Below are 8,050 nucleotides of genomic sequence, written 5' to 3'. Positions count from 1 at the left end.
GGCAGGACCCAGGGTTGCAGAGCTCTAAGGGAAGAGCAGGAAGATGGTTAATCACCCACCAATCCCTCCAAAGTCCACTGGCAAGCTCAGTAGTCACAGAAACTGAGGCGGGATGGGGCAAAGGTCTCCTTAGTGTGAGTCCTGGCATGCTGCCACTACAGAGGTACCCCCAACTTGGGTACAGGGTAGATGAGGCATGTGCCCCATGTCATCCTTTCATCCTCACCCCAAAGCACATGTTCCTGCCCCAAACGTGGTGCCAGGGCAAGCTGTGATGCCCAGGTGTGGGGTGAGATCCAGGGAAGGGCCAGCTGGGGTGTAGAGGGCTAGTAGGGAGGAAAGCGGGGTAACAAGGTGGGGAAGTGGGCTATAGGGGGAAGAAGGGTGCAGGGACACGTAGTAGTTGGGGTTACCTGGTGGTTACAGGTCTGGGGATGCAGGCAGGGAAGGCAGGATGCTGGTGTAAGGGGGTACAGGTAAGGAAAGGGGGACACTGCCTGCTTAGGGGTTGCAGAAGAGGTGCAAGGAAAGGTGCTGAGAGTGCAAGGAAATGGGGGGTGGTAAAGGGTGATCAGGTGCTTACAGAGGGGCTTGGGGGGTACAGGAGGGTGATGGCTACTGGGTGTTTGAGGGGTGCTGGGTGGCTAGGGGAGCACGAGGATATAGGGTGCTGCGGGGTACATGGGGGTACAGCAGGAGGGATCAGATCAAGGGGAACACTGGGGGGTATGGGAGCAGGGGGTGCAGAGAGCCTACAAGAGGGGCACAAGGGGACTGTGGCTGGGCATGCAGGGGGGTTCTGTGGCTAGGGGTGCAAAGTGGCACGGGTAGGGTGCAGGGGTACCATGGTTAGAGGTGTGGGGAGTGCACAGTACCATGGGTAGGGATGCAGAGGTAAGGGGGGCAGTAGGGGAAGGGGAAGGCAGGATACCATGTTTAGGGGTGTGGTGCTTGCATTATTGGGGTGCAGAGGTAGCACAGGAAAGAAGACAGAGCGGTGCTGGATACCATGGTTGGGGGTGCTTGGGAGTGCAAGATACCATGATCAGCAGTGCAAAAGAGTTCAGGGGTGCAGAGTACCATAGTTAGGTGTGCAGGGGAGTAGAGGGAGGGTGCAAGGGGGTACGAGGGCGCTCAGGTTACCGTGGCTAGGGGTGCAGGGGGGTAGTGAAGGGGTGCTAAGCTGAAGGGGGGGTGCAGGTTACTGTGGTCAGGGGTGCAGAGGGGTATGGGGAGGTGCACGGTACCGTGGCGGGGGGCGCGGGCTCGCGGGGGCGGAAGCACCAGAGCACACCCCGCGGGCTGCCGGGCGCCGCCGGCCCGACCCCGCTCCCCGGGCCCCGCGCCCCGGCCCTACCTCCGCGCTGCTGCCGCCGGCGCCCGCCCGGCCCCGCTCCGCCCGCTCGGCGCCGCTCCGCCCCGCCCCGGAGCCGGCAGCGGGCAGGAGGTGGGCAGGGGCGGGCAGGGGAGGAGCGGCGGGCACGGGATGGGCTAAAGGCAAGGGACGGGCAGGGGGCACAGCGGGGACGGGCAGGCACCCTCCTGCCCTGCACCGGAGGCAGTGGGATGGGGCTGGAGCCGAGGGGGCCCCGCGGCGCTTGGAAACACACGCAGAAACCGGAGCAGCATCAGTTTATTGGCCTCGTGACAGGCAACACCCTGTCCCGCCAGCAAGGGACACACTCCGTCCCCACCCTCTGCCACCCTAAAAGAGCATGGCACCGCTCACGACAGCCACCTGTGCCTTCCAGTCCGTCGGGACACCCTGGCCCCTTGTCCTCCGCTCGGCAGCGGATGAGGCAGCTCTCACTTCAGCTGGCGCAGGAAGCCCAGCAGGGCCTGGTGAAAGTTCTCTGGCTTGTCCAGGTAGCAGGCATGGCCAGCGTCAGGCACCACAGCCACGCGGTGCCTGGGGAGGTGCCGGAGGCTCTGCAAGGCCTGGGGACCCAGGCGTGTGTCACGGTCACCGTAGAGGATGAGGGTGGGCGTCTTCGTTAGAGGAGAGAGAAAATCAGAGCAGTTATCAGATGGGGAAATGGTCACCATGCTTCTGGCCTGTGCCCATCTCCATCCACCACCATGGGGGGCTGCAAAGCCTCCCTATCAGCTAGGGGAGCCATAAATCCCCCTCACTCACCCCAAAACAGGGTCAGCCTCCATGCCACCACGCTTTCATGCTACCCAGCACCCTGGGTGCTGGTCCACGAAGCTCACCAGTGCCCAGGGACCCCTCAGGAGCCCAACAACCCACTTCACCTGGACACGCCGGTACTGCTCAGCAGTGTAGTCCTTGGTGCCCACGGGCGCCACAGGCACAAAGCCAGCCAGCCGGTCACCCCATGCCAGGAGGAAGGGCAGGGCAAAGCGGCCGCTCATGGAGGGACTGACGAGAATGGGCCTCCGCATGCCCAGCTCCTGGAGAACATGGTCCAGAAAGGCCACGCGGCCCTGCTCCGTGGCCACTGTCTCCGCTGGAGGTGAATCACCATGGCCTGGCACAGGGCAGAGGGTACACAGTGACATAGGGCAGGGGGGATTGCGCAGCCTGCAATGGTCTCTCCTCACAAGGCTCAGCCAGCTTGGCAAAAAACATCCACTTGATTAAGCCCCAGCAGTAGCCACATGCCAGCTGGACTGAGCCAGCCCCAGCCAAAACGGTTTGGGTGGCCATGGAGGTCAACACCCCAGGGTCCCACGCACACTGCCCCAGGGACCACTGCTAGCTCCTTAAAGAGGTCCAGAGGCCACTGGTGGATGGGGGACCAGAGCTCCCCAAAAGGATCAACTTAAGCACAGTGTCATAGTCCTACCGGGCAGATCTATTGCAACTGCATGGTAGCCTTCTCCAGCGAGCAGTGCCAGTGTGCCCAAGGCCTCCCAGGTCTTGGAGGTGAACGCCTGGCCGTGCAGGAACAGGACGTCAGGCCTGCAGTAGGGAAGACAGGCAGGAAAGGGGTCAGGGAACATGCCACTGCTGCAGATGTCCAGCAGCCACGAGGGCTGGCGGGGCCAGGCCCCCAGGGACTGTCACCCACACCTTCTTCCACCCTGGGAGCCAGAGGGCTGACCCACCTCCCAAGGCTGGCGGTGCTGCCGACCTGGCGCCCTGCGGAAGCCTCCCTGTAGAAGACTGGAGGTTCACCCGCAGCCATTCCTGTCCGCATGGTGATGTTGGTCACCTGCTGGTCCCGCTTCCCCCCGGCAGGCTGGGCACCCGCCAAGCGCTGCCCATGCTGGGCAGCCGGGAGCAGGAGGTAGAGGGCAAGGGTGAGGAGCCCCCCGAGGAGCAGGAGCCCCAGGTGACTGCGGGCAAGCAGCATCTCCGCTCCTCCCGGAGAACGAAAATGGCAGCAAGGGGCCTGGCAGCCCCAAACCCACTGCTGGGGGGCAAGCCCCAGATCACGATGCTCTCCTCAGCTCCGGCCTGCGACCCTCGCACCCCGCGCTGCCAGCCCCACTCGGCCCCGGGCTCCCGAGCTCCTGCTGCCGCCGGCCCCGGCGCCCCTCAGCTCCAGCCGGGACATGCGGCGCCCCTGGCCCCGGCCCGCACGGCGCCGCAGCGGCGGCCCCAGGCTCCGCCTGGCGGGAGGCCGCAGCGCTGCAGGCCCCGAGGGCCGTCAGCCGGGGTCCTGCCCGCCGCACCCAGCGGTCGGCACGGCCCCACCGAGCCGAGGCCTCGGGAGAGAACGGACGGTGCCGGGAGGGGAGCTCCGGTTTCGCACAGCCCGCCTGGGCCTTGGCCAGGCTCGGCAGAGCTCAGCGGGGCTCGGGGACACTCGGCAGAGCTCGGCTGGCTCGGCTAGGGCTCGGCTGGAGCTTTCTCCTCAGCTCGGCTCGGCTCGCCAAGCGCACGGCTGAGCTCGGCTGTGGCTCCGCTAGCTCTCGGGTAGGGCTCGGCGGGGCTCGGCAACGCTCGGCAACTCTCGGCTAGCTCTCGGGTATGGCTCGGCGGGGCTCGGCAACGCTCGGCAACGCTCGGCTAGCTCTCGGGTAGGGCTCGGCGGGGCTCGGCAACGCTCGGCTCGGCTCGGCTAGCTCTCGAGTAGGGCTCGGCGGGGCTCGGTTCTGAAATAAACGTCTTTACAAAAATATGCAAGTGGTGCAACAAGCCTATCCTTGCAAAAATGTGCGGGCTTATGATAAGGAAAAGGGAAAGTTAAGTACTGACCAATCAGCTAACTATAAGTATTAGAAGACAGCCCCCTATTTTGCATAAACCACAATTTGACCTTTGATTCTAATGCGCATGCTTAATTGCCTTGTACATATTAACTTCTCCGTTCTGGGATGCCTAGAGTAAGATACAATGAACAGACAATGCATGAAAACCCATGTTCCGTGTTCTGTGCGGTAGGCGTGTCAGAAAGTTGTCACCTCCGAGTACCTCAGCCGATGGGGAAAGGAGGAGGGACCTTGCGGCCAGGAAACGAGCAGCTGCTTCCCCCCTCCCCGCCCCACCGGCCTTCGGACCCGAGACACGGCCCCCCGGCCCCGCCGTGCGGCACGGAGCGGCCGGCACCAGCCCGACCCCCTGGCATGGCCGCCCCGCAGCTCACCGAGAGCACCGTCACGGTGGATGGCCAAACCCTGTTCTACCGCCGAGCCGAGCCGGCCCAGCGGGCACCAAAGCTGAGCGTCCTGCTCCTGCACGGCATCCGCTTCTCCTCCGATACCTGGCTTCAGCTGCGGACACTTGCCACGCTGGCTGAAAACGGCTACCGAGCTGTGGCTATTGACTTGCCGGGTAAGATGTGGTGAAGAGCACAGCTCCAGAGCGAGGTGGTGGCCACGGGGGAGCCGACACAGCCACTTGGGTTTGTCGCAACCCTGGCATCCTGCTGTGCTGGCTTCTCCTGGTCACAAGGAGGCAGGGAACTTGACAGGGCAACTTCTGTCTCCCACGGCTCAGGACTGGGGCGCTCGAAGGATGCTGTGGCCCCAGCGCCCGTGGGCCAGCTGGCACCAGGAGCTTTCCTGAAAGCTGTTTTGGAGGCTCTGTGCCTGGGTCCAGCTGTGGTGATCAGCCCATCGCTCAGCGGCATGTACTCCCTGCCCTTCCTCTTCCAGCACAACCAGCTGCTCAAGGCGTATGTGCCCGTGGCACCCATCTGCACCGAGAAGTTCACGGCGGAGCAGTACGCCCAAATCAAAGTATGGCCTGGAGGGACATTGAGGGAGGTCAGGGAACACAGAGGGGGCAGTGAGAAGGGGACCCTGGCACCATGGTTGAGCAGGGGAAAGACCAAACAGGCCAGAAAACCCATTCCGACTGGAAAAGGGAAACATGATGGTGAAGGAACATGACCATGGGGTAACAGGAGGGAAAGGGGACAGTAGGAGACTCCTGAGTTTGAACCTCAGTTTCCCTTTGTTATGGTGGGTGGCGGAGAAGGGCAAGTGTCCCCCCTTCATATCCTAGTCCCAGGATGTCCCTTGCCAGGAGGAGCAGGTGCCTGGGTGCCATTGGCAGGCTCAGAATTTGTTGCCCCTTTCCAGACACCCACGCTGATCGTACATGGGGACCAGGACACAGAGCTGGGGCAGGCAAGCCTGAACAACCTGCGGCACCTCCCCGAGCATCGCGTGCTGGTGCTACAGGACGCCGGACACGCCTGCTACCTGGACAAGCCCAATGAGTGGCACCATGAGCTCCTGGGCTTCCTGCAGCAGCTGGAGTGAGTGGGATGGGACATGTGGAGGGGCCAACAGGACAGGGGGATGTGGCCAGCTCACCCCCCCCTCCATCTGTGCACACACCCTTGCGCCAACCCAGCTGCATGCCTGGTGTCCCCACCCAGCCTCCCTTAGGACCAAATAAAACCGCAAGCTCTGCCACCACTTTCCTGCCACCTTCCTCCTGCTTCTTTCCATCCTTTCTGCCTCCTTCCATGATTCTCACCTCCCCTGTGGCTGCCATCCCATGCAAGTTTGGGGGAGTGACAGCAGGGGAGGTGCAACCACCAAGGGATGGGACATTTGGGCAGTGCTGCCCTGTGGGTGGGAGAGTGCTGGCTGCGAGGCTGCTGGAGCGCACCCATCACTTCTGGTAGGACCCCTGAGAGACTCAGTGCCCAGGGAGCCCCAGGACTGTGTTTGGGCACAGGTAGGTCTCCTGGAATGGTGACACCTGTGTCCCTGGCCTGCCAGCCTCCTCTTCATCCTTCTCTTCCTCCTCCCACCCCTCCTGGCTGGCAACCAAGTCCAGGGTAATCCGCAGGGGCTTAAAGGGGACTTGCCAGCCCCGGCAGGCTCCTGACCACAGCAGCCACAGCCCAGTGCCCTGGGAAGGCAGGGGGCGGATTTACTGAATGAGTGGTTGCTATGAGCAGATGGGGGGGCGGGCAGGGAGGCCTGACAGATGCCTGTCTGGACAGACAGGGGGACAAGCCCCCTGCCCACCACCTCATCTCCTCCCCCGCAGTGCTGCTGTGCCAGGCACTTGGGGGCACAGATGGAGCCAGCAGCGGGGTGCCCCCTTGACACCCCCCTTCCCCAAGCCTGCCTGGGCTTTAGCTGCTTACGCCAGGGCCCAGGAGGATTTAGTGGGGGAGGTAGCGGGGGGGGGAGGGGGCACTTGTCTGTGGGCACAGGATGCCTGTGTGGGGGCATGGGGCAGTGCCAAGGGTGCAGGAGCTGGTCCCTGCCCTGGCAGGTCCCCTGTCTGGCCCTGGCAGGTCCCCTGATTGAGCATCTCTTGCCTCTCACTCAATTTAGCAAGGTGTTGCAACCCTGTTGCAGTCCCGGCCCCTCCATACAGGGGTGCCTCTGCCCTCCCCTCACCCTCCAGGTGCGCCCCCCCCAGCAGCACCCCTGGGTGCCGGCGGGCCCTGAGGTGCCAGCCACCCTGTCCCTGCCCGCTCCGGTGTCCTTGAGCCCTCGAGCCCTGCCAGCTGATCGGCTTCCAGGAAAAAAAAACGCAATTACAAAGAGGGGCGATGTGTGAGCCAAAGGGGGGGGGCAGGGGGGGACAGGAATGTCCCCAGCGGTGGCAGATGGCCTTACCCAGGGTGCATTGTTCCTTTTAGTGTCTCTTATCCGCTGTAATAGGATCCCGGAGGGAGGGATGTGGGAGAGGGGAAGAGCGAGGGGGGCCCCGGCGTGGACCGGAGTGGGGGCCGGGGCTGCCAGCCTGGTCCTGGCCTGTCAAGCGGCTCATTGTTCCTGCCCCGGGTGTCACTGGGCGCCGCCGGGGACAATGTGGCACTGAGCGGGGTGGCCGGCGGCGGAGGGACGAGGCGCACGGAAAGGTACCCGCCAGCCCCCTTCCCGGGGGACTCGGGGACATGCGGCCGGGAGGGCGAACGGAGGGAGGTTCTCCTTGGGACGGGGTGGGGTCTTCCTCCTGTCCCCCCCGTCACCTCCCTTTGCCACCCGAAGGTGCCCGAAGGACGGGCGGTACCCGGTTTCGTGGCTGTCCCGATGCCAGCCACGGGACGGGGACAAGGCAGGTGGCCTGTGCCCATCACCGGGCCCTCCAGTGTCTCTACCAGCCTGGCTCACCTGGGGTAGGGCACCCCCCTGCCCGCGGACCCCCACATCGCCTGTGGCAGTGGGGGGACACCCGTGCGCTGCCGCCTGCCCCCCACCCCACTGCCAGCCTCGTCCTTCTCTCCCCCGGTGGGATCTTTTGTCCCCGGCAGGTCCCCGCTGCCGTTCACCCCCGGGGGATCCGCAGGCTGCCCGTCCCCGCCGGCACCACGCGCAGCTCCGGAGGCTGCAGGGAGGGGGGTTACAGGGCGGGTACCACGCCCCCCCCTTCCCATTTCGTTCTCCCCCCTCCGTCAGAAACAGGAATACTCCCCCTTCCACTGCCTTTCCCCCTTTTTCCAGCCCCTAGTAACTTGGGGGGGGAGGGGGAGTTGTCCAAACCACCCCGAGGGTGCAAGCTGTAGCATTTGGGGGTGCAGAGATGATCAACCTCCTACCCCCCCGCCCCTTTACCCTGATGCAGGAGATGTGCTGTAGCAGTGGTGAGTCCTGCCAGCACTTAAAATAACTGCCCCCCCCCGCCATGCCCGCAGGCACGGGCCCCAGCCCCAACACGGGTGCT

General features: G+C 64.2%; 2 protein-coding genes across 2 annotated transcripts; one reads left to right on the top strand and one right to left on the bottom strand.

Annotated features, from left to right (window-relative positions):
* Nucleotides 1-1,737: 1,737 nt before the first annotated feature.
* ABHD14A (abhydrolase domain containing 14A) lies at nucleotides 1,738-3,535 on the bottom strand. Its single transcript, XM_080350405.1, has 4 exons — nucleotides 3,073-3,535; nucleotides 2,811-2,926; nucleotides 2,257-2,492; nucleotides 1,738-1,989 (listed from the first exon to the last, which is right to left on the bottom strand). Exons 1-4 carry the CDS (start codon nucleotides 3,318-3,320, stop codon nucleotides 1,807-1,809), a joined length of 783 nt encoding a protein of 260 aa, XP_080206531.1. The 5' UTR covers nucleotides 3,321-3,535; the 3' UTR covers nucleotides 1,738-1,806.
* A 989-nt stretch (nucleotides 3,536-4,524) lies between these two features.
* On the top strand, nucleotides 4,525-5,679 carry LOC308044226 (putative protein-lysine deacylase ABHD14B; the record flags this gene model as incomplete). The annotated part of the gene is made up of 3 exons (XM_080350769.1): nucleotides 4,525-4,744; nucleotides 4,910-5,151; nucleotides 5,497-5,679. The coding sequence occupies exons 1-3, from the start codon at nucleotides 4,537-4,539 to the stop codon at nucleotides 5,677-5,679; spliced, it is 633 nt and encodes a 210-aa protein (XP_080206895.1). The 5' UTR covers nucleotides 4,525-4,536.
* Nucleotides 5,680-8,050: the final 2,371 nt, after the last annotated feature.

The sequence above is a fragment of the Nesoenas mayeri genome (assembly GCF_963082525.1).
Source record: "Nesoenas mayeri genome assembly, chromosome: 10".
NCBI lineage: Eukaryota > Metazoa > Chordata > Aves > Columbiformes > Columbidae > Nesoenas > Nesoenas mayeri.
This window is presented reverse-complemented; position numbering and strand designations above follow the sequence as displayed.

Coding starts and splice junctions, on each gene's coding strand:
- ABHD14A (XM_080350405.1), bottom strand. CDS start 3,320: ATGCTGCTTGCCCGCAGTCACCTGGGGCTCCTGCTCCTCGGGGGGCTC. Junction 2,927..3,072: donor AGCACCGCCAGCCTTGGGAG/GTGGGTCAGCCC, acceptor TCCCTACTGCAG/GCCTGACGTCCTGTTCCTGC. Junction 2,493..2,810: donor AGTTGCAATAGATCTGCCCG/GTAGGACTATGA, acceptor GCCCTGTGCCAG/GCCATGGTGATTCACCTCCA.